The sequence below is a fragment of the Ambystoma mexicanum genome, chromosome 2p, assembly GCF_040938575.1.
Source record: "Ambystoma mexicanum isolate Mex_15411 chromosome 2p, UKY_AmexF1_1, whole genome shotgun sequence".
In the NCBI taxonomy this organism is placed as follows: domain Eukaryota; kingdom Metazoa; phylum Chordata; class Amphibia; order Caudata; family Ambystomatidae; genus Ambystoma; species Ambystoma mexicanum.
The window spans coordinates 872847175-872870650 of NC_090923.1; the positions used below are offsets into that span (position 1 = coordinate 872847175).

The following is a 23476-nucleotide window of genomic DNA, read 5'->3' on the forward strand; positions in this document are numbered from 1 at the left end:
CTGTTGGTCCACTGAAGATGGGCTGCATTCCCAGAGGGCTCGCCAGGCAGCAGCAGTAGTGTGGGCGAATCCAGAGGACTTCTAGAGAACAGTACAGAATCTCCAGGTGAGTGCTCCGCTGTGGGGGCCAGCAGCACAGCTAAAGTGAAGGCGTGAGAGCTGTCAGGGAAAGTACCCAGAGCATAAGTGGCACTGCACTGGCGTAGAGAGCATGAGGCCGAAACCCACATGGCAGGAGGCATGCCCGAGTGAATTGGGCAAGCGGCTACGGCGGTGTCTGTAGCGTGAGGTGGAGAGCTGCTTAGCAGGGGTGAGCCCGAGTGGAGCTGGCAACCAATGCAGTGTTCTATATACCGGACGCATAGGAGGGAAACAAGCACTTAAGCACCAGGAGAAACGCACCAGGGAGACGGTGCACTGAGGACCGGTGGTGCTGGTGAAGGCAACTGCTCCCTGTGGCGCACAGCCAAGAGAAAGCGAAGGAGGAGCAAAGCCATCAAGCCGGATGCTGCCTGCTAAGAGATGTGCTGCAAGTTTGATGGGGTAGCAACGTAGCGGACGCAACCTAAATTGTAATTGTTGGGATGTAAGAAGAGATACCAACTCAGTATATTCAAGTATATTCAACTGGGCTAACAGGGAGAGAGCACTAAGGCAGCTGTGGGCGGACACCTTGAACATTGCACTTTGGCTCTTGAGGTGGATGAGCAGAGCCTTTGCACCTCCAAAGTAGATACATGAAGAATATCTAATAGTGGAGTGCAGCAGGCAACTTAATGGGTAGCTAAAGACCTGTGCAACGTTGGGCACGGTCGTACTGGAAGTGGGAGCAGGCTGACCCAGGGAAGACAACTATAACAGCAAATAGAAGAATCTGCTCAATGGTCCTGGCAACCGGATGTCGTAGCGCTGATCGGCATGTTGTGATGTTCTGGGCCCAACATTAAGTACCTTTTGGTCGACTACCTGCCAGGCAGCGAGCACAAGGTTTTCAACAACCAGTGCAGAAATGGCAAAGAAAGGAGAGCTCATAGAAGATGCTGCAAAGAGATCAGCAAGGGGGCTCTCCAAATCAGATCTCATTTACTGCTTGCAGAGCTTAAAAAAACAAACAGCACTGCAGACCTTACAGGAGGATGTACTCCCATCTTCAGGGGGAGCCAGTACCAGGCAAGACATGTCTCTGCCTGTGGCAACCATAGAAGATCTGGAAAAAAAGCACTGGTGGGAAAATCTCTGCATACGAGGTGCGGCGGAGGGAGATGGAAGGTGACGACCTTCGAAGCTGGGTACAGCAAGTCTTCAAGACAATAGTCCTGGAGATTGCCGAAGAAGTTATAACCAAGGCAGGCGCTCGCTGATCCCTCACGCAGTACACTACCCCCATGGTGCGATCACATGAGAGGGGAATTAGTCCAGGAAGACTGTGAGGAACCTCCTTTTAACACTTCATGTAACCTCTCTTCTGATGACCTTTGTGCCAAGTAAAAGAAGTGGAAAAACAGTTTCCTTAAGGTTAACTACGTGTCCCAGAAGCCCTCAGGGACTATGATGAAGAAGAAGGCAGAGGTGACATTCAGAAGGAAAGGACCGGCAAGTAGGCCTGACCGCCATTGCCAGCTTCAGGCAATTAACACTAAGGGCCTGCACCTGAAGTCAGTTGCCCCAACGGAGAGGTATAAAAGGCTGCAGAAGGAAGGAGCAGGAAGCAGGCAGCTTGGCAGTAGTAGCAGAAGGAGAAGAACATGAGGCTGGCAGTTCACGAGGAAGTGTTTCACTGGAACGAGAGAAGAGCAGATTTTCTCCTGAAGGTTCTGACTTGATCCTGTGTTCACAAAACCTGTCTGGCTGTTGCTGCACTGGAAGAGACTAGGAGAAGTTAATTGTTTCCCCTGGTGCGCCTGATAGCTGTGACTGCAGAGCTGAGGTCGTGCAGATACCCGAGGCCTTTGTACAGAAGCAAGCCGAGGAAAGTAGGAAAGAAGGAGACTCTCTGGTTGAGTCTGGAACAGACACCCATGCTGCATAGTGTGGGGTCCTAAGAGTGCCTGAAGTAGTAGCAGGAAGAAAAGTCAGGAAGTTGAAGCTGCCCACAACCACCACAGTGTTTTGGAGTCGGCGAGTGAAGCTGCATACTCCAGTTCACTTCAAGCTCCTTGCTGGAACAGCACTGGGTCTCCAGGTAGCAGCAAACCAAACAGAGCAGGTTAGGGACAAAACAGTGGGTATGCACAAGCATGCAACAACCGGAAGTTTACCTACCGGATGGGGAGCTGGAGGTAGGCATTGAAGTAGAGAAGGGAGAAGAACTCCTGGTTCTCAGCAGGCAATACCCCTACTCGGTATGGTGCAGAGTTGTTGTGCAGGTAGGGTCTGGCCTCAGTACTGTATGTCCAGTGGTAAATGAGTATCCAGATGGGTGCAGGCACAAACCAGTAAACAGCTCCGTACTGCAGCTCACATTTTACTCACATAGAGGAAAGAGTGAGTAAAAGTTGTTCATTGCTGTGGAACGTCTGTAAAACAAAGAATGTAACATGCGCACGTTATAACACACGCCACGTTTTAACACAAGTCAAAGTTTTTGCGTAACTCCAATTAAGGAGAACGCTGTTTGTAATCACTCGAACAGTTGCAACTGACTTTCCCGATTTTGTAACAATACTCTTACATCAAAGAAAGGCTGCGTATGAGTGATGGTCTTCCCCCTTCCTGTCTGATTGGGCGGACCTCTCCTCAATTCTCCTCGTCTCTACCTCTCAACTTCTCCTCCTGAGACCTTAACATCCACCTGGATGCTACCTGCCCTTCTTCATGACTTTTTCGCAAACTCTTTCTCTATTCTTCCCTCTGGCCCAACTCACTTTGCAGGGCACGCCCTGGATGTTCTGATCTCCTCAGACCTCCCGCTTTCCAACTCTCTCACCTCTCCTCTCTCCTGGAGTGATCACTTTTTCCTTTCCTCCCACCTTTCTCTCTCTAGCCCTCGGGCCAAGCCGACTCCAGCACTGCCACATGCCTTCTTGGCCATCTGATCCATGAAGCGTGTCTCAGATGAGGTTTTCACTGCTACCTTCTCTCCTCCTTCTGCACCTTTGACTGACTCACACCTTGACACAGCCCTATCTAGCCTTCATCGTTCTATCTCGAACACTCTTGATGTACTTGCCCCCTGTCATGAGGATCTGCTTGAAGCCCAAATCCAAGTGCAACTCTTGGTATGACTCCGACCTCGTCACCCTCAAAGGCAAGTGTAGGGTGGCCGAGAGGAAGTGGAGGGCATCAGGAGCAGCCTCTGACAAACTGGCCTGCCGCCTGCTCCAAAAGCAATATAGACTATCCCCGCCAAGAAGAGAGCTCACATCCAAGCCCGCATCTCGGCGGCATATAACAACTTGGCCGAACTCTTGAAAATCTACAAGGAGCTGGCCAATCCTGCTGCACTCTACCTCTCCTGTTCCCTCGCAGGCCCTCTATACGGCCTTGGCGTCTCACTTCATCACTAAAACTCAGAGCATCCTGTTCACCCTCTCTTCCTCCTCCTCCACTCCTGGCCCGCCATCTCTCCTGCTCCCTTCTCTTACTTTCCCTTGTCCACCCCTGACAATGTTTCTCGACAAGTCCGATCTATGAAAGTCTTGTCAAAACAGGTGAAATTCTCCATCAGAGTGGTCGCGTGTACCTAATTCGGTTTCCCTTGTGAAACCGGAATCTTGTAATATCCAGAGATAATGCATTTTAATTGCAGAAGTTGCGGAAGTCCCGAGAAGAGCAAACAATAATAAAGCCAGTAGACAAAATCCTTTCTAACCTGAAACAAGCCCTATTCAGATCTAGGCACCTATATTTTGAAGTTGTCAGGTTATTACAAATCCAGAGTCCTCTGGATCCTCTAATACAAGTGTGACAAAGTTATCAAAGGCTGGAAAAGTGGCAATACATGTTTGGCGTAACTGCTGGAACCAAGGTGGTGTGCATAAAGTGGGAGAAGGGAGCTTGGTGCTTGTTAAAAGAACTAATCAACAACCTGTAAAGCTGAGAGAAGCAGTCTAGAAGCCAAGGCGGATTCTAGTGGTAGCTGTAAGACAAAGAGGCGGACCCTTTCTTATGACATAGGAAGGAAGAGTGTCTTGCCTACCTGTGGATGTTGAAGAGTCTTATCTTTAAGCTGCCTAATAAACCTTCAAAGTACCAAGTTTCAAGTTACCAAGTTGGTGGTTCTCAATTTTGTCAGAGTACATTATATTGAAGGTGGTTGAAGCAGTAGTACACTGTGAAGCAAAGGAGCCTGCTTTCACAGTACCTTTAAACAGAAGTGAGTTGCCAGGGCGAAAGCAACCCCCTTGGAAGAAGCATCCTGACAAGTTATACCAAAGACGCTGCAGAGACTATAAAAAGATGGACAGTTATTGAAGCAGAAGTGGTACTTTCAATGGAACTTTCATCAAGTCTATCCTGGAAAAAGGTTATCCAAGAGAACCAATGGTGCTGCTTCTTTGTTGAAAAGTTCCTTTCCAATTTCCACAAACTTAGAACAAACTGTTACCAGTTGATTTTTGTTTGTGTGATCTTTTGTTTGCTTTTTGAGAACTGGCTCAAGACTTTTCTTTGGAGAGATTGACTTTGGACATTCCTGGGAAAGGGATCTACATTGGACAAGAGCAAGTTATCCAAGTCACTGGTTATGTGGTAATCATTTGTTTCCGATTTACTTTCAATGTTTTGTTTAGTACATAGCTGTAAGCACAGGCCCGTCATGCAGCAGCCTTCAGGGCCCTGACCTACAATGTAAGGGGTCTCAATACCCAGCAAAAGAGAGAAAGGCTACTGATGGAGCTCTCACGTCTGCAGATAGACATGGCAATCGTACAAGAGACGCACCTTATGATGAAAGACCCACAGGCTACGCTCTAAACAGTTCCCGCACCAGTTCTGTGCGAGCGCAAAAAACAATAGTAAGGGGGTAGGCATCCTGGTAAGCGGGCAAGTCCAATTCAACCAGGTGAAGATCAAGTCTGATAATTAGGGAAGTTATCTTTTTGTGGAGGAGTGGTTCAACGGGGTGCTACTCACTATTGCATCGGTCTATGTGCCGAATAGTGGCCACAATTAATTTTGTTGTGCAGTTCTACAAGACATGGTGGAGTTTGCATCGGGAGAGGTGCTTATTGCAGGAGACATCGGCATTACATTTGACACTAGCGGGGATGTCTCCATTGCCACATATATGGGCACAACACAACCATTGAAATCCTTCTTAGGGGGTTGGAAGAATCTGTGCTGGTAGACACTTGGGAGGCACGTAAATCCTGAAACGTGGGACTCCTCCTTTTAGTCTCACATACACAAAGTATATTGTAGGCTGGATTACATCATGTTGGGGAGTGGGATCCTGCAAGGATCTACTCAGCAGAGATTGGCAGGATCACACTTTCGGACCATGCTCCAGTGTTTTACTTGGAACTTACAACCGAGTAAACATAAACCCTCCTACTGGAGGCTGAAACCATCCCTGCTCCAAGACCTGGTATGTGAAACGGAAGTTGGCGAGAGAATCGAGTGCTTTTTTAAAGAGAATGTTCAGGGGGTAACCAGAGATGAGACACAGTGGGAGTCATTCAAGCCCTTCATTAGAGGGATGCTAATCTAAAAGGGAGTGGGACTATGAAGAGTGCAAGCATTGGAACTGGAGAACCTATTATTCTCCAGCATGGGGTCTGGCATGGATTCACATGCTCATGAATATTCCCCGTCGTCAGGCTGGGAATCCTCGGTAAAGAAAAAACCAGTATCAGTTTCGTTTCTGATCTGTCTTTCGTAGTAATAACCAATCACTGGTCTCTGCGTCATACTGACCACAGCCAATGACTGCCCTCTACCTAAGCACCGCCTCTGGCAGCCATCTTCAGATTTTTACCGCACGTTCATGTGTTGGGATCCTCGTGCTATTGCTCTCGAGCGTTAGTGCTAATTTTTCGCGCTTTTTTCACAAAAAACTTCGATTCTTTCGGTCAAAGAGCCTCAAGTTCCACCGATCCTACATCCGATCAACGGGGACCCGTGTCGGATTCATCTGTGCCCCTCAAGGGTGAAGATTCGTCGAGCTACACTTCGGAGGAATCCAGAAGCTTCTCAGGCCCGGTCTCGGAGATGGCCCAGGAGAAGGGAAGCTCGACGCCCGGAAAGCTGTTCAGGGTCTGCCCTGGATGCCAGCTGCAGAACGTCTTCAAGGAGGACGAACACTCTTTCTGCCTTTACTGCCTTCATGAGGACAAGACGCACGTCGAGAAGGACTGTGCATTTTGCGGCAACATGTCGGAACGGACCATGAAGGACCGCCATCAACGTCTCGCCAACTGGCTGGAGGGTAAGAGCCCGTCTGGCGAGAAGAAGAAGAAATCCGAGCGGTCTTCTAAGACCTTTGAGGGCGCCCCGGCGACGGGGGCCCAACATAAGGCCAAGCACCGCGAGTCCGCTGGCACCGGGAGCGCCGAACGGTCGGGCTCTACGGGCGCCAGGCAGGGCGCACCCTCCCCGGCACCATCAACCACGAGCCAACGCTCTGGGTCGGGTAAGAGGAAGGCCGAGCACCCGGCGAAGCTCCTGGAGAGGCCCCGGTCGAGCTCTAAGGCAGAGGAGGAGCGTGGCAGTGCCCCCTCCCTCAAGGATAAGGCGGTGAGCGCACCTAAGGTGGTGAAGGCCTTGATCCATCCGACCAAGCCCTCTATGGAAACGGTCGCGGCGGCCCTGGCTCAGCCTGTGGTGGCTGCACCAGTGGTGGCGACCTCAGGGCCCAGAATCTCCCTGCCTCCTCGGAGGGAGTCTTCCTTTGTGCCCATCGATAGGACCCCCGTGAAACCCTCCGTGGGGAAGAAGAAGGGGGGGCAGGGCGTCGTCGTCGGAGACTCAGCCTCAACCTCAGAAGAGGAGCTGATCGAGGTCTTAAGCCACGGCCTAGGCGTGGAAGAAGGCCAGCCCGTCGGATTCCCCTCTGCCAGCGCCGCAAGACAACTCGGCGGCCATTTTGTTGGCCATACAGTCCTTATGCTCCGAGATAAGGACGAGGCTACCGTTACCGACGGAGGAACCTCTCCCGTCGGGGGATCCAGAACCGGGACCTTCTGGTGTTCCCCCTACCAAGAAAAGAAGGATCCATCCACCACCTCCTTTTCAACCGTCGCGCCCCTTCCAGCCCTCCTCCCCGTCCACCCGAGGGGATGATACGGGGACTGACACGGCAGCGACGGGTACGGACGACGAGGCATACGACGAGGATATTCCGTCGTCGCCTCCCACCAGGGCTTCTCCGCCCGACGAGATCGGATCTTTCCACTCCATGATCTCCAGGGCTTCCGAGCTTTTCCAACTCTGCCCTGAGGAGAAGAAAAAGGAAGGCTTCCTTTATCAGCGGCGCGAGGCCAAGAGGAAGACGGTCCTCTCAGTGCCTCTGTTGGAGGACATTTGGGATGAGGGCCTTTCCCTCCTCAAGAACCCTTCCACGACGCCAGCTAGAAGAGACCGGTACGAGAAGAAGTACCGGGTCCCGGACACGGCCCCCCTGTGCCTCCGGGCGCAGCCTACCCCGGACTCTGTCGTCTCCGCGGCAGCCAGGAAGAAAGCGGGGGGGGTGCGGCCTCCACATCGACTTCCCCGCCGGACGGCGAGGGAAAGAAATTGGATGCTATGGGACGTAGAGTCATCTCGTCGGCAGCGACGACGATTAAAGCGGCCAACGCCTTGGCTATCGTGGCCCGCTATGACAGGGAGCTCTGGTACAAGATAGCTCCCCTACTGGATTTTCTGCCGGACGACAAGAGGGCGGAGGCCCTGGAGATCCTGCAGGAAGGTGAGGTGGCCTCGGACCACGCCATCACCGTGGCAACGGACATCGCCGACACCGGGTTCCGCCAGCTGGGCAACGGCGTTTGCCTTCGACGTCGCGGATGGCTCAAAGCTACGGATTTCCGGCAGGACGTCCAGACCAGAGTCCTGGACATGCCCTTCGACGGGAACAACCTGTTTGGGAAGACAGTGGACGATTCCCTTCAGGCCATCAAGGCGGATACTGAGACGGCCCGGGCCCTTGGAGTCCTGCAACGACGGACGCCCTTTCGGAGCGGCGGAGGCAAGGGCGCCTCCAAAGGTTCCGGCGGCGGTTTCGCTTCCTACCGTCAAGCGGCCCGCTCGTCGTCGCAAGAGGCCTACAGAGGACGAGGCAAGTCTAGCGGACCCCGCCGTCGTCGCCAAGGAGGTCAAGGCAAGGCGGCAAGGCCGCGTCCAAGCAGGATTGAACCGGCCGTGGGGTCGGGCCCCCACCGAAGCACCCCGGTGGGAGGCCGGCTGGCGGGCTTCGTCAGCGTGTGGGAGTCCATCTCCACCGACCGTTGGGTGCTGGACGCCCTGGCCCGGGGCCACGCGCTCGAGTTTCAAAGAAGGTGCCCGCGCGTCCCCCCCGTGGCCAGGAAAGAACTTCACGTCCCTCAACTTCTCCTGGAGGTAAAGGCGATGCTCAGAAAGGGCGCCATCGAACTCGTCCCAAAGAGGCTTCGGGGCTCCGGAGTCTACTCGAGATACTTCCTCGTGAAGAAGAAGACGGGAGGATGGCGCCCCATCCTAGACCTGCGACGTCTGAACAAGTTCATCAAGGCGCAGAAGTTCCGGATGGTCACCCTCCAGCACGTCCTGGGTCAGCTGGAGGAAGGAGACTTCCTATCGTCGTTGGATTTGGAGGATGCCTACTTCCACATTCCCATCCTAAAGGGGCACCGGAAATTCCTCAGGTTCGTGGTCCAAGGGCGTCATTACCAGTTCAAAGCCCTTCCCTTCGGACTACGGTCGGCACCCAGGGTATTCACCAAGTGCCTCGCACCGGTGGCGGCGCAGCTGCGCCGCGAGGGGATTCACGTCTACCCCTACCTGGACGACTGACTCATCCGCGCCAAGACGAGGGAGCTCGCCGTGGTCCACACGGCAAGGACCGTCCAACTCCTCACGGACCTGGGATTCTCCGTGAACTACGCCAAATCCCACCTGGTGCCCGCGCAAGTCGCACTGTTTCTGGGAGCGAGGCTCGACACAGTGTCCCTTCTGGCCTCCCCGTCGGAGGAGAGGACCAGGACTATCTTGGGCAAGGTGCAACGGATGTTGGTGGCCGACGCGGCCAAAGTGAGGTCCATCAAGTCCCTCCTCGGGATGATGTCTTCCTGCATCTACCTCATTCCCATGTGCAGGCTCCGGATGCGCCCGTTGCAAGAATTCCTGGATGCGCGCTGGATCCAGACGACGGGCAGCTTCGAGGAAAGGATCAAGCTCGACGAGGGCTTCCGACGAGCGATACGGTGGTGGGGCACCCGCGCGCATCTGACGGCGGGCATGGACTTCCAGGCCCCAGCCCACCAGGAGACTGTGACCACGGATGCCTCCCTGGAAGGGTGGGGAGCGCACACCGAAAATCTGCACGCAAGGGGACTCTGGCTCCCGACGGAGAAGTCCCTGCATATCAACGTCCTGGAGCTCCGTGCAGTGTTTTGGGCCCTCAGGTCCTTCCTTCCGTCCCTCAAGGGCAAGGTGGTGAGGATCTTCACCGACAACACCACCACCATGTTTTACATCAGGAAACAGGGCGGAACCAGGTCCCCAGCGCTGTCCAAGGAGGCGCAGGACCTGTGGCATTGGGCCGTCGCCCAAGGGATTTTTCTGGTGCCGTTTCATCTGGCAGGGATAAAAAACACCATCGCCGACTCACTCAGCAGGGAGCTGCGCTCGTGCCACGAGTGGGAACTACGGCAGGATCTGGTGGATCGCCTCTTCCGACGGTGGGGCACACCCCAGATCGACCTGTTCGCGACGGCGACGAACACCAAGTGCCGGAGGTTCGCCAGCAGGTTTCCCCAGACGAGGAGCATGGGCGATGCTTTCTCGTTCCCCTGGGAGGGCCTGTTCCTCTACGCGTTCCCTCCCTTGCCTCTGCTAATCCGGCTCGTCAACCAGCTCAAGAAGTCACGGTGCAGGATGATCCTCGTCGCACCTGCGTGGCCGAGGCAGATATGGTTCCCGGACCTTCTGGACTTGTCAGCGTCCCCGCCGATCAAGCTGCCGGCGGACGCGGATCTACTCTCCAGGGAAGGAGGCGCCATCCTCCACCACGACCCGAAGTCGCTGAACTTGCAGGCCTGGCTCCTGCAGCGCTAGAGTTTGGAGGATACGACATACCGGCCGATTGCAGAGAGGTTCTTGCAAAGGCCAGGGCGTCCTCGACTCTTAAATGCTACGGACACAAATGGAAGAGGTTCTCTGTCTGGTGCCGCGCACAGAAGATTAACCCTCTACGGATTACGGCTCCCCAAGTACTGCCGTACCTGCTGACGCTGGCCAAAGCTGGTCTGGCACACGCGTCCATCAAGATTCATCTTGCTGCGATCTCCCGATACACCAGAACCACGGGGCGGACGTCCTTGTGGTCTCATCGTCTGGTGAAAGAGTTCATGAAGGGACTGTTCAGATCGTTCCCGCCGGTGAAGGCTCCGGCCCCGGCGTGGGAGCTCAACGCGGTGCTGACCAAGCTCATGGGACCTCCGTTCGAGCCTCTGCACTCGGCCCCGTTGAAGTTTCTATCGTGGAAAACAGCTTTTCTTGTGGCCATCACCTCCGCACGACGAGTGGGAGAGATCCAGGCCCTTTCCTGCAAGGCCCCGTACTTGACTTTCCACGACACGAGGGTAGTGCTCAGGACGCACCCCTCCTTCATGCCCAAGGTACCGTCGGACTTCCATCTCAACGAACCCTTGGTGTTACCTGTGTTCTTCCCGTCGCCTTCGTCGCCGGCTGAGAGGACTTTGCACTCGCTGGATGTAGCTAGAGCGCTGAAGTTCTACGTGGACCGCACGAAGGGTTTTCGGAAGACGTCACAACTCTTTGTGAACTTTGGACCTGTCAATCAGGGGAAGGCTCTCTCGAAGGCTTCCATCTCCAGATGGCTCTCCGGCTGTATCATGTGCTGTCACCGGTTGGCAAACCGACCGCTGCCTGGCCGTCCGAGAGCCCATTCCACCAGAGCGATCGCAGCTACCACGGCGTTCCTATCTGGTGTGCCCCTGCTGGACATATGCAGGGCTGCTACGTGGAGGTCGACGCACACCTTCACGAAATTCTACTGCGTCGACCGGGATTCCAGGGAGGAGTCCAGGGTCGGCCAAGCAGTGCTGCGCAACCTGTTCGCCTGAGGTGAGCCTGGTGAGGAGGTAAGATGCTTAATGTTGAGTTGATGTGATGCTTAATGTTGAGCCTTTGCCACCTCCCGTGGTTGTGCATGTGTGTACTGCTATGTATTCTTTATTCATGAGCATGTGAATCCATGCCAGACCCCATGCTGGAGAAGGAACAAGTTACTTACCTGTAACTGTTGTTCTCCAGCATGGGTCTGGCATGGATTCACATGCGAACCCTCCCGCCTACCCCTCTGCGGCTCTTCACTTGGTCATACTGCCACTTCACGTGCTTCCAAATCTGAAGATGGCTGCCAGAGGCGGTGCTTAGGTAGAGGGCAGTCATTGGCTGTGGTCAGTATGACGCAGAGACCAGTGATTGGTTATTACTACGAAAGACAGATCAGAAACGAAACTGATACTGGTTTTTTCTTTACCGAGGATTCCCAGCCTGACGACGGGGAATATTCATGAGCATGTGAATCCATGCCAGACCCATGCTGGAGAACAACAGTTACAGGTAAGTAACTTGTTCCGCGCAACTAATAGTGCAGCAGGCGCAGATCAGAACTCTGGCTCACGGAATTCAGTAGAAAACTCCAAGCAATGAGAGGCCAGATTAATGTGATAGAAGGTAACCAGGCAGAGTGCTCTCTGCTGAAGATCAAGCAACGACATTACGAACAGGGAAATGGGGCAAGCAAATTGTTGCCCTGGAAGCTTAAAGCTTGGGCCACTAAATGGGCCTTCGGAGATCTGCGAGCACCTGATGGGAGCTCAGTCATAATGGAACAGGAGAAACGAAAGGCGTCTGATCAATTCTATAGAGAATTGTATGCCTCTGATTCCCCGACTCAGGAGTCGATAGATGCCTTTCTGGGGAAATGTGCGTTGCCAAAGTTGACTGATGCTCAGGGGCATGACTTGGGGGGTGGAGGGGTAGACTTCAGAAAGGAAGATGTCTTAAAAGCCTTGGTCTCCCTTAAAATAAACAAGGCCCCAGGTTTGGATGGATTCACCCCCCCCGAGTTTGATCAGACTTAGTGCGTGCACTGTTCTTGGCCCGCTTCATAGGTTATTCAATACGATCTGGAGGGAGGGGAGGGTTCCATGCTCGATGGAGAAGGCAAGGGTTTCAGTGATCCCTACAGAAGGTAAAGACCCCGGTCTATGCTCTTCATATCGCCCCATAGTGGTACTAAATATTGATGGAAAGCTCTACGCCAAGATCTTAGCGACACGTCTGGACCAAGTACTCCCACACTTGGTGACGGCTGACCAATCGAGATTCGTCGCGGGGAGACAAGATGTCGACAACGCTAGGCGGGTGATAGATCTTATTGACATTGCGCATAAGAAAAGAATCCCAGCAATGCTAGTAGCCGTTGATACTGAAAAGGCATTTGATCAGGTGGAGTGGAGCCATTTATGGGCAGTGTTGCACAAGTTTGCTCTAGGCGAGAACTTTATTAAAGGTATGTTTGCTCTGTATGGGACACCGTCCGGGAAGGTGGCGGTCAATGGGCAATTATCCCAGGTCTTTCACCTAAGTAGGGGAGCATGGCAGCGCTTCCCTCTTTCGTCTCTCCTCTTCACACTGTCAGTTGAGCCACTAGCCGAACAAGTAAGAAGCAGGAAGGCGATACAGGGGATCAGTTATGGGGGGACCAATTTATAAAATAGTGTTATCTGCTGATGATATCCTTCCAATTTATAAAATAGTGTTATATGCTGATATCCTTTTGGCTGTGTCGGAGCCTGAATGCTTGCTCCCTCCAACGCTTGACCTTAAAGGAGTACAGGGCAGTCTCCGGATTCAAAATCAATTTGGATAAGTGTGAAGCCTTGAACGGGACAGAGTACAAGGCCTGCAGGGTATCTCACCCTTTAGGTGGGTGACTAGAGGCATCAGTCATCTGGGCATTCGGATTACTGCTTGGGCGGAGGGCCATGTGATGCACAATACCTGGTAAACTTGGGCGCAATTAGGGCAAGTCTACTGAAGTGGAGTGCTCAGGAGTTATCGCTATTTTGTAGACTAGCAGCGATAACAAAATGACAGTTCTGCCAAATCTTCTGTACCTATTCCAGATTCTCCCCGTGGCTCCTCCCAAACGAGCATTAGAGAACTTCCAGAGGGAGAAAAGCAAATTTATCAGGAGAAATCGCTCTGCTAGGATTGCAACTGCAATGTTCTATAGGCGCAAAGACTGAGGCCGATTGGCGTTACCGTAGCTTTGAAAATACTACTAAGCTGCACAATTGCGGTTTGTGAGAGATTGGGTAGACCCAAACTCGAAAAAACCCTGGAGACAACGAGAAGAGCAGGTAGCAGGCAGACCGCTCAGGTACATGCTGTGGATTACATGTCAGAGTCAGCCCAAGTGCTTGTAGCAGCTTCCATCCACGGCCAGTACATATAAAGTCTGGGATGATGTGGCGACAGGTTTGGGCATGGCAGCGTTCCTGGCACTGGCTAGGCCAATCCACCACAATATTAACTCTACTGTAGTGTACAATAACGAGGCCTGCCAGGCGTGACGGGCGGGGGGTTTGTGAGTAGATTTCGCACATGTTTGAGGAGGGCAATATCAAATAATTTAAATGTTGCAAGGGTACATTTGGAATAAGTGAAGGGGACCGTTTTACCGTTTTACGTATCTGCAACTTCGGCACTGGGTACGGCAGCAGGACAATAATTTGAGGGCCACAAGACCACTAACTGCATTTGAGAAGCTGATTTTCTCTCATAGGGGTGGGTGGGAATCAGGCCTGATCTCGCAATTGTACGACTGCCTCAATACGCAGGCTCTGGCGAGACACGCATCCTACGCAAAAGGGTGGCATAGGGATTAAAGCAAAATACTGGATAAGAAAATGGGTTGAGATATGGAATGGGGTTTTAAAAGTAACAGTCAGCACTCGGTATGCAGAGCTAAACTATAATATGCTGGTACCATTGCCCTGAATGAGTCTTGCATGGGGCACAGCTAATCTGGGTTATGCTGGAGAGGGTGCGGTGCAGCAGGTACATACCTACACATATGGTGGAGCTGTCACAAGTTGTAACCTTATTGGAGTGAAGTGGTGGGGACATTAAAGCAGATTACAAGCCTGCCGATTGATTGATCCCCGGAAATCTGCCTACTGGGCTCTTATAGCAAAGTCGGATAGAGGGCACCCAGTTTCATTCGCTGCGACTTCTTAGATTGCTGGTATTAGTTGCCATGAGCTATTGCCGCACGCATGAAGTCTACTCATGTTCTGTCTATGGACGACTGGCTAGGTGGCATGTTGCAGCTCCTCATTTGGGAGAAAATGACATACATGTTGCAGAACACAATGGCACGCTTCTATACAAAGTGGGAATGTTTGTGCAATATATTAAAGCTAGCAATAAGGACTCTACCTGCCCCCCCTCCCGGAGACTTAGAGCTTTGGGGCTGCTCAATTTGTCGTAATCGTTTGGCTGGAGCGTTACCCGTAACACAGCTGGAAAGATCGAAAGAATTTGGGAGAACAATGGGTTATGAATGGGACAGTGGGTGGGTGGATTTGGGGTGGGAGTTAAGTTTCAGTTGTAAGTTTGAAGTTAATATGAAGAGCTGCCTTGTAGATGTGATGTATTAATTCATTTGTATATGCATAACTTAAGTTCAGCTATTGTGATTTTGTGAATCTGAAACGTTAATAAAAATAAAATGGTGTTTGGTGATTAAACAAGGCCTGACAGAAGCAAGCGTAGCCAGAAGCTTGCATGTTTTGAGACTTCTGCTCACCACACGAATTATCTGTAACATCCCACCCCTGACTGTTCAATCTCTCAGATGTGAGGAAACGGTGTACAGTGGTTTGTGTGGCTGCACTTACATTATGATTGTAGGGGAAACATGATAGTCTGCTCATATGGGAAGTAACTCGCCCGTCGATTTTTTGTTTTGGTTCGTAGGTAGAACTTTAGAGCTGACTTTGCCATAAACGTTCTGCATGGAATGTACATGGCATTCAATACACTCTCTATGTGAAGAGTGGAAACCACTAAATGTTAATTTTAACTGTAAATAATAGTGACTGATTATTTAGTTCACGTGAGAACTCTCGTGCACTACAGAGTGACAGAAAACTGCTGAATGCATCTTCTGATGAACGTTACCAGAAACTAGTTGAACTCTAATGGAAATCACACACATCAATCTTGCTAAATAATTCTTAATTTTTGTGTATTATTTTGGCAATTGTATTAATACCTTTGCCTTTCCTCGGATTCCAAAGACTACTCATTTAAAAGTAAATCCTTTAATCAGTACACACTGGCCCAGATGCATAGCCAATGTATTTTGGAATTCACTTCCTTTGCCCGGGGTGACTTCTAAAAATGACCATATGATCCCATTAGAAAATATTAAACCCAAAATTGCACATATCTTTCAGTGAATACAAACAATACAAATGTACCGGTCTCAACTGTTTTCTCTGTGAGATGGATAAAACATACACAAAATGAATAACAAAGTAAAAATAGAATAACCTTGTTACATGATTAATGATAAAAAAATGGAATTAATGCTAATATACCCAAAGGAAAAAAAATCTTAATACAATTGTGACAAAATTACAATATCATACCTTTTAAAAACATGTGGGGACGAATCCAGTGAATTAGACCCTTCGCCCCAAGGGGGGGGGGCCTTTTGGGGCTAGGGAGGTGAGTCTGCTCTGCTTAGCACCCCCTAGGTGACTTGGCAAGCGGGATCCCTACTCCACACCCCCAACTCCCAGTGGACAAGTCCCATGAAAGGGATTTTGTTCCTCCCTCATACGAAGTTCCCATGTATTATATATATATATATATATTTTTTAATAAGGCCTTATTTGCTTTAGTAATTACAACCCTTTTGCCCTACATCAGGAAAGCAAACAAAAATACTAGTAATCTTAAACATAAACAAAATGAATAACTTTGGCAATTTTAAATCATACATATAGACATTGAAGTTAAAGGCAGACCTAGTGCTTATTCAAACTGTGCTCACACAAATCTGATCTGTCAATGACTGCAATCGTCATTAATTTTCTTGAAAATGGCCAACAAAAATGTCACCAAAGCTAAGCTAATACATAAACGTTGGCCTTTGAGGAAAATCAACCACCATTCTTCAGCAGATTTGTTGGCATAGTTGGTAATCTCCGCCATTAATTTACATCTTATGTTATTTACTGCTGGACAGTACAAGACTAAATGTTTCAGTGATTCTTTGGTTTCGTGTGAGTGACATAGTCTACATTGGAGATTGATTGTCGATCTTGCGTTGATAATGTCACCAGGGGGAAAAAGATTCAATCGGAAACTTAAATATTGGTCTCTGTATAGAGCATTCGGAGAAGTTGCATATATGAGGGATTGAATATTAGGATTATACTTGTGACACTGTAGAATTTGGTTGCTGTGGCTTCTGACCCTCATGTGACACCGGTTACCAGAAACACAGAATCAAGGGAACATCCAATCTCGTGGCAACCTGAACTATAAAAGCGACATAGGAACCATAGTGTGAGGAAGTGAACTGGCATAGGAAGTCTTGCAGAGCAAGCAGCGAGAGAGAACCTCCTGCTAGAGGGCAAATCTTAGATGTGAAGGGCGTCTGGTGCAAAGCAGTAGAGAAGCCTGCAGAAAGCTGCTGACTGCATCCCGGTTCTGAGCCAGTTGAGGTTTGCTGACTGGAGATATACAAACTTCCCAAGCCAGAAATGGGTAACCGGCACCCGCAGTCCTTACTGACCCCTGAGAACCTCCGGCTGAAGAAGCCATGGAGGAGGCCAACCTGCAGTTATGCGACTTCAAAGCAACTGCCTCCTGCAAGGAATGCCACCATGACACAGAAGGTATGCAGCTGTTCCCGGGAGCCGGGAGGAGGGCGGGGAAGAACCATTGATACACCATGGCTGAGTGAGAAACCTGAAAGCCCTTGGAAGGATAACAGCCAGATGACTCCAAAAAGGGATGAGAATCCCATAAACGCACAGCGGGGTGAGAAGTCAAAAACCCTTGGCAGGGAGAAAGCCCAATGACAACAAGAGTGGGCAAGGGGCCCCCGTATCAGAGTTTGAAGGAAAGAAACCATACTACAGATTTAAGGATTCATCACTTCGGTGTGAAAGACTGTTCTATCCAAATCCGTGGGAGACCCAATAGACATTATTCTCAGAAGTCTGATCTATCCAGCCAGGTAACTGGCTGTGAAGCCCACCGAAGGACAATTAGGTGGGGGTCAGAAGCCACCCACCATTTCAACCATTTAAGGACTCATTTGTTCCGATGTGAAAGTCAAACTGTTATATCCACAACCCTGAGACCCAAAAGACATTATTCTCAGAACTTTGATCTATCCAGACAGGTATCAAGAAGGCCTGGAGACCTACAGATGGACAATTGGGTGGGGTTCAGAAGGCAACCATAATTTCATCCTTTGGAGGAACAAAACCTTACAAGACATGTTTGGTCACTTTATGTTGGTCTGTTTGTGTAATAATGGTAGGGTCAGAACGGTAGATTAGTGTAGGCCTTTAGAACAGAGGATGGTATTAGATTTATGTGCAAGACCTACTGGCGTGCACCTGTTAATATTCTTTTTCTGTTATTAAATCTGGCCAAGCTGCACCTTTAAAAGAAAAGGTCTAATCTTTCCCTTTCTCGATTTTAAATAAACCACATTGAAACTATGCTCTCTGGTCCACCTCCTGAATCTGACTTACCAGTGTATCAGTTGTTTCAAAGGTTCCATGTTCTTAGATCGCCAGGGTTTCTTTTTGCAATGTTATTTGCCGAAAATATTCGCCCGAAAACAACTCATTGAATTTTGGTTTTCATATTTGGGGGAGTTCCCACCCATCCCCCAGACCTGTTTCCTGTTTTCTAGTCCATATTCCCCGGACCGCACTACTGGTTATATCCCATTAAGATTTTCATCGTAAACTCGGCGGGGAAAAAGAAGCCTGCCAATGTAATGGTTTTAACGTTTCAAAATGGCGTCATACCATTTTGAAGTAATTGATAAACACGTTTGAACATGTGATGAGATGTTTGCTACCACTCAAGTCGACAATTGAATGTATGTACGGTCACCAAATCTTCCTCACAAAGAGCTAGTGGTAAACTGACATATTTTCAAAAATCTCTATCAGCTAACGGGCATGTTTTAGTTTGGTAACTTTGTTCATACATATCTATTTTGTAGGTAAATCTTTGTTATGGAAAAGTTCCTTTATATCGTAATTTAAGATGTTTATGTAGGGCTTCAAATCCTTTTAAGGGACGCTATTGTCATTTTGGTACTTTAAGATTTCGTTCTTTTTAGGTGTTTTGGCATTAGTGCAATATTTGTATGGAATCGTGTTGAGGGCTAATTGTTCGGCTTACCCACCTCTTCCTCCGCCTCCTTGTTATTGTCTGGATCATGCTGCACCACGTCAGGCATAGGCACCAATTGATATATGTTCTGACGTGCAGCTCAGGATGGGATGACAACCTTGCCAACCTCTTCTGCACCGCACTGCTTGTATGATGCAGGCACTATAACCGAGGCCTTTAGGATCCCAAATGTTCGTTCTGTGGGGATACATATCCAAGTATGTGCCACGCTGTAGTTTCCTCCTGTTGGGTTTTGGACTCTCGGGTGGGGGCAAACTAGCCATGGCTGGTGTTGGGTAGCTAGCATCGGCAAATAGTCATGGTGAAGCAGTACACATATGTGATTGCAATCTGGGTCATTGTGCATGTGGTGATAAATACATTCTTCCACCACTCGTATAGGTGCATGTTTATGACATCACTTCCCACCATGGGATAATATGGATAATATACAAGTGGTTGGATAGACAGGTGGGTGTGTGGTTAAGGCTTCCAGATGACTCCATGTCACTGGGGATACCAACCCCCATTTTGGGGCTTCAATTTCTTAATCGGGTGCATTTTGGCTGTAGCAGTTTTTTTATGTAATGAACTAATGTACCAGCAGAGCAAAGGGAAATCTATGAGTAATATAGACTGTTCCCAGGACCTGAAGGCCTAGTTACTTAGGGGAGAACATCTGAATTGCAAATGTTTGTTATAGCGAAATACTTACAAGCCAGTCCTAGGTTTACCTGAGTGACTCCTTGACTGTGTTATGGGTGCTGTTCTTCATCTGCATACCTATTTTGTGCTCCTCTTTCTGGAATAGAAACCCACTTGGTGGGGGGTTCCAAAGGTGTGTGTGCGAGATAGATGTCGAGGGCTCCCAGATGTCGCGGGAGCCAACGATGTTAAAGAAACCTGCATTATCTTCATTTATCACTTACTGTGAAGAGGAGAGAAATGTGCGGTGGTGGGGTGGGGTGGTAAGTCATCTAAATCTGTCTAAGCACCACTAAAAATGTTGACTGCTTTCCTCCATGGAGCTCTCCAGAGTTATGTGGAGATGTTAATATGGCAAAAAATGCAAGATTGCCAGCATCTAAAAATGCGGAAACGGGTGGTGCCTATATTGATTGCTTATGGGAATTCAGGACGAACATACTCGCCCTTAGCACTTAAGCATAGGAGTGGTGTGGCAGTACTTGTGTTTTGGCGGCTTTTGTGCTTTTATCCAACTCCTAATTGAGTGGAGTGTATCACATGCAGCATTTTTCACAAGCGGAGTCTATTCGGAAGACTGCAGATTTTGTTTTTAATCTGCTACCTGAAAAATGTGCATGAGTAACAATTTGTGGCTGGGTGGTCGGAAAAAACATGAAATATCAAAAATACTGCATATTCTTTTTACCATTGATGTGCAACTGAATGTCACAAACCGGAGACATGTGCTCAGTGCAGTGTAATGGGAAACGAGCATAGGCAAAGCCAGCAGTTTTTAGTTTTAATATGGATGTAAAAAGACAATGGTGGGTTGCCTGTTTTTTGGAAAAAAGGTATAATTAATTTTGACGGAGTTTACATTTTTTATGTAGTTTGTCCTGTAGTTAGTATGTGATTTTACAGTAAAACCTGTGTTGTCCATCACCTGTTAAACTGAAAATTGTAATAACTTCGACCTTCAGTTGCTGTTAATAGTGAGGTTCGTATTAAGAAAATGCCGCATGACTTTTTCAAGTGGTTAAAAGTTTCCCGATGTTACTGCTGATAAACTGAATAAAAGTACAGTAAGCGTTATTATCCAGCCTTTTCTCTGATTTCCGTCTCTCTGCCACCTGGAAAACCTTCTTTTGATTATCCGGCACCATTGGCTTCTGAAATACAATGTGCATGGTAAAAAAAAAAAAGTGAGAAAGTTATTTTATAATACTAGTAAAAATGTAAAAGCACTTGTAGTGTGTGCATTTTCCCCATCTGCCTGTGCCGAGTTCTTCTGTTTTTAAGGTGTAATAATGGGTGTTCTTACTAAATGTAATGCACTCTTTGAGTCGACCGTGGACCAACGTGGACCAAGAAATGGCTGAGTCGTTCCCAGTGGATTCCAAACTGACATTCAGGTGTGCAACACACAGGTAGCTTAAAGGTAAATAGTGTGTTGCACCATCCTGTTCTGCCGCTACAGCCCGCTCGTTTATAGAAAGCTGACATTTTACTGTACTGTGGTGTGAAGACCATCCCTTGGAATGCCCCGCCAGATGCCAACAACGCAATTACTCAAAGCACTACTCACAGCCTTCTGCGAAAGTGGCACCCTCTTACTAAATCGAACTTTCTGGCATTGCTGCCAACTATTGGCCTGGCAAAATTAACAAACACAACAGTGCTAGAGCACAATGAATGAAAATGGCCAGTGGCACAGAATATCAATTGCGCTGACAAAACAAGAATACAGCTGCAGGGTATGTGGCGAGTGTAGTCAGTTGGGGTACAGCTTTGATGGCACAGCACATTTTCTGTGTTTGTCGGTTGCAAAGGCTGCCTTAGCATCCTTTGCGTGGCAGCCCTGGCCTATTTTCATTTAGTTTAGCAAAGTGCACTCTCTGCAATGCCTTTAGGGATAAAGCAACAGATTTCTTAGTTTGATATTTCTCAAAGCTTATCGGCCGTATGGGAAAGCGAGCGAGCAAGTGAGCAAGATAGCTCATTGCATCAATGTTCCACCTTCCTTGACCGGTGCAGAGCCTACATAATCACAGGCCGGCCATTTGACATTGCAGTCCTGAGTTGGTTGCTTCCGACAGCTTGTATTGCTGCAGTGCCATAAAAGGTTCATAAGTGTGTCTACCCGAAGGAGTAGATCTGAACTAATGTATATTTTTATCTCCTGTACATTTGCACTGGTAAAATAGTGTTTTCATCTCCACAGGCTATCTGTGCACATTATATTAAATAATATTAAAACGGTGCTTCTTTGTTAATAGTTAATTTCATTTTAGTACAGTAACTTAAATACCACCACAGTGGCTTCTTCCACTCCAAAAAGCAACATTTAAGGGCAGAGTTGGGTTACCTGCAAACCTCTCATTAAACTATTAAGGGAGTTGCTTACTGGGGATATACTTTTGTCTTAAGATGTCGGCAAAAACAATCTGATTGCTATCCATGGCAGTATGTTAAAGTAGTAGCATATAGCATATATGTGAACTGAGAAAGCTCTGCCTCATATTCTAACTGGGTGAGCATCTTTTAACTGATATGCATATTTTAAATGTTATGTGGTGGTGTATTGTGTGAGCGTAATGATGCAGGCCAACCCTGCATAAAATGGCGAGTGCTTCTGCAGGTTTAATCAGACATGATGCTCATCGACGCTCGCAGAGCCATTCTGGTTACAATGGTAACAGTAACTGATTTTCAATGGTCTTATTACTGAGAATATGATGGAAATTCTTGGTGTGATGCCATATGGTGCGGTTAAATGGGCAGATCATGGCACACCCAGTAAATGAGGTTACCATCTGGCCATACGGTGGCACCATCTAGCAAATGGTGCCACAACCAGGGTAGATGAAGTAGCTGTCTGACAAAAATACCTAACCTGTGCGTGCACTAAACAAAAAAACTTTAACAACGCTAGTTTTCCGTGTAGACGGCTGACCACTAAACTAAGTACTAACTAAAAACCAGTCCTGAGGCAACATTGTATCAATGCTGTTCATAAAGTAAATTGGATAGTCATGTGTGGTCTTCCGTAGTAGGCTTAGCAGGACCTTTATGATTTGACCATTATCATGCTATTCAAACATTGCCACCCTATTCTTCCATATTCATGAGTGGACCTTAAGTTGGAAGCGAAAAATGCATTGTATTTTTTTCAGACAATTAGTGATTTTTGTCGAGTGTTAGTCAAGAACAGTGGAATTTAAAGGGAGAATTTACCGTTTAAGCGTTTGTTTGTATTATGTAGCTCCTTCTAATTGTGTTTTTCTAATATTGCTTATAAATTGATTGGTTGTAATTCGATATATTTTGTGTTCTTACAGAAGGAAACTGTGGTAGCGAAAAACAAAGTGTCTAACAAGGTGTTGGCACTTTCGTTTGCTGAGGATAGCAGCTATTTTGTTACTGTTGGTAACCGTCATGTCAAATTCTGGTACTTGGACGCGTCGAGAGAGTTTCAGGTAAAATATTATGTTTCAAATAGTAATTTTTGCATCCTGCACCTTTTTGTACTTGGGATTTGGTGCGTAGCATATATTTGATAACCAGTACATGAATATATAATCCATGTGTCATGTAGCCAGTGCAACCACTTGCTGAAATGATCAAATTACTTAAAAAGTCAAAAATAAAAGTTCAATAATTCTTTGCAGACATTGGAGTTGATCAAAAGTGCCTAGCGTATATTGGGAGAAGGCAATTCCGATTGTCATACATGTTTTCGGTGAGGCTTCGTTGTAAGGGATGACATACACGCTTGACCCCACCCACTACTTTAGCACATTCACCTCATGGCACTCTAAGGCAAATTATCTGCCCAGGCACCCCCCACTTGTGTGCAAATCCTGCTCTGCAGCATCCCACCCCCTTAAAACTCCGTGTACCAAGTATTTAGCAGAGGGGCCCTTTCTTTTTTCAGAGCATGACCTATTATTCTTTTCCAATGCAAACCATAGCACTGGGAGTTTTTATTGCTGCACACATTTCCGCATACTGGGATTGGCCCCAGCAGCACAACTTAATTGTAACTTCAGGTGCCAGTTCAGGAAGCCCCACGCTTTGTCGCACACTATTTCCCAGAACCAATCTATGTTGAAACCCCAGGCACATGTTTTGGAACACAGCTTGTAAGAGGATTCAATTCAACACTACAGCTAAGTCA

General features: G+C 48.5%; 1 protein-coding gene across 1 annotated transcript in view; it reads left to right on the forward strand.

Moving 5' to 3' along the window:
* The window catches only part of WDR62 (WD repeat domain 62), a 2486568-nt gene that overhangs the window by 466279 nt on the left and 1996813 nt on the right, over positions 1–23476 (forward strand). Inside the window, exon 6 of the mRNA XM_069644563.1 lies at positions 22638–22775. Within this exon, the coding sequence (XP_069500664.1) occupies positions 22638–22775 (138 nt within the window). The remainder of the gene's footprint in view (positions 1–22637; positions 22776–23476) is intronic.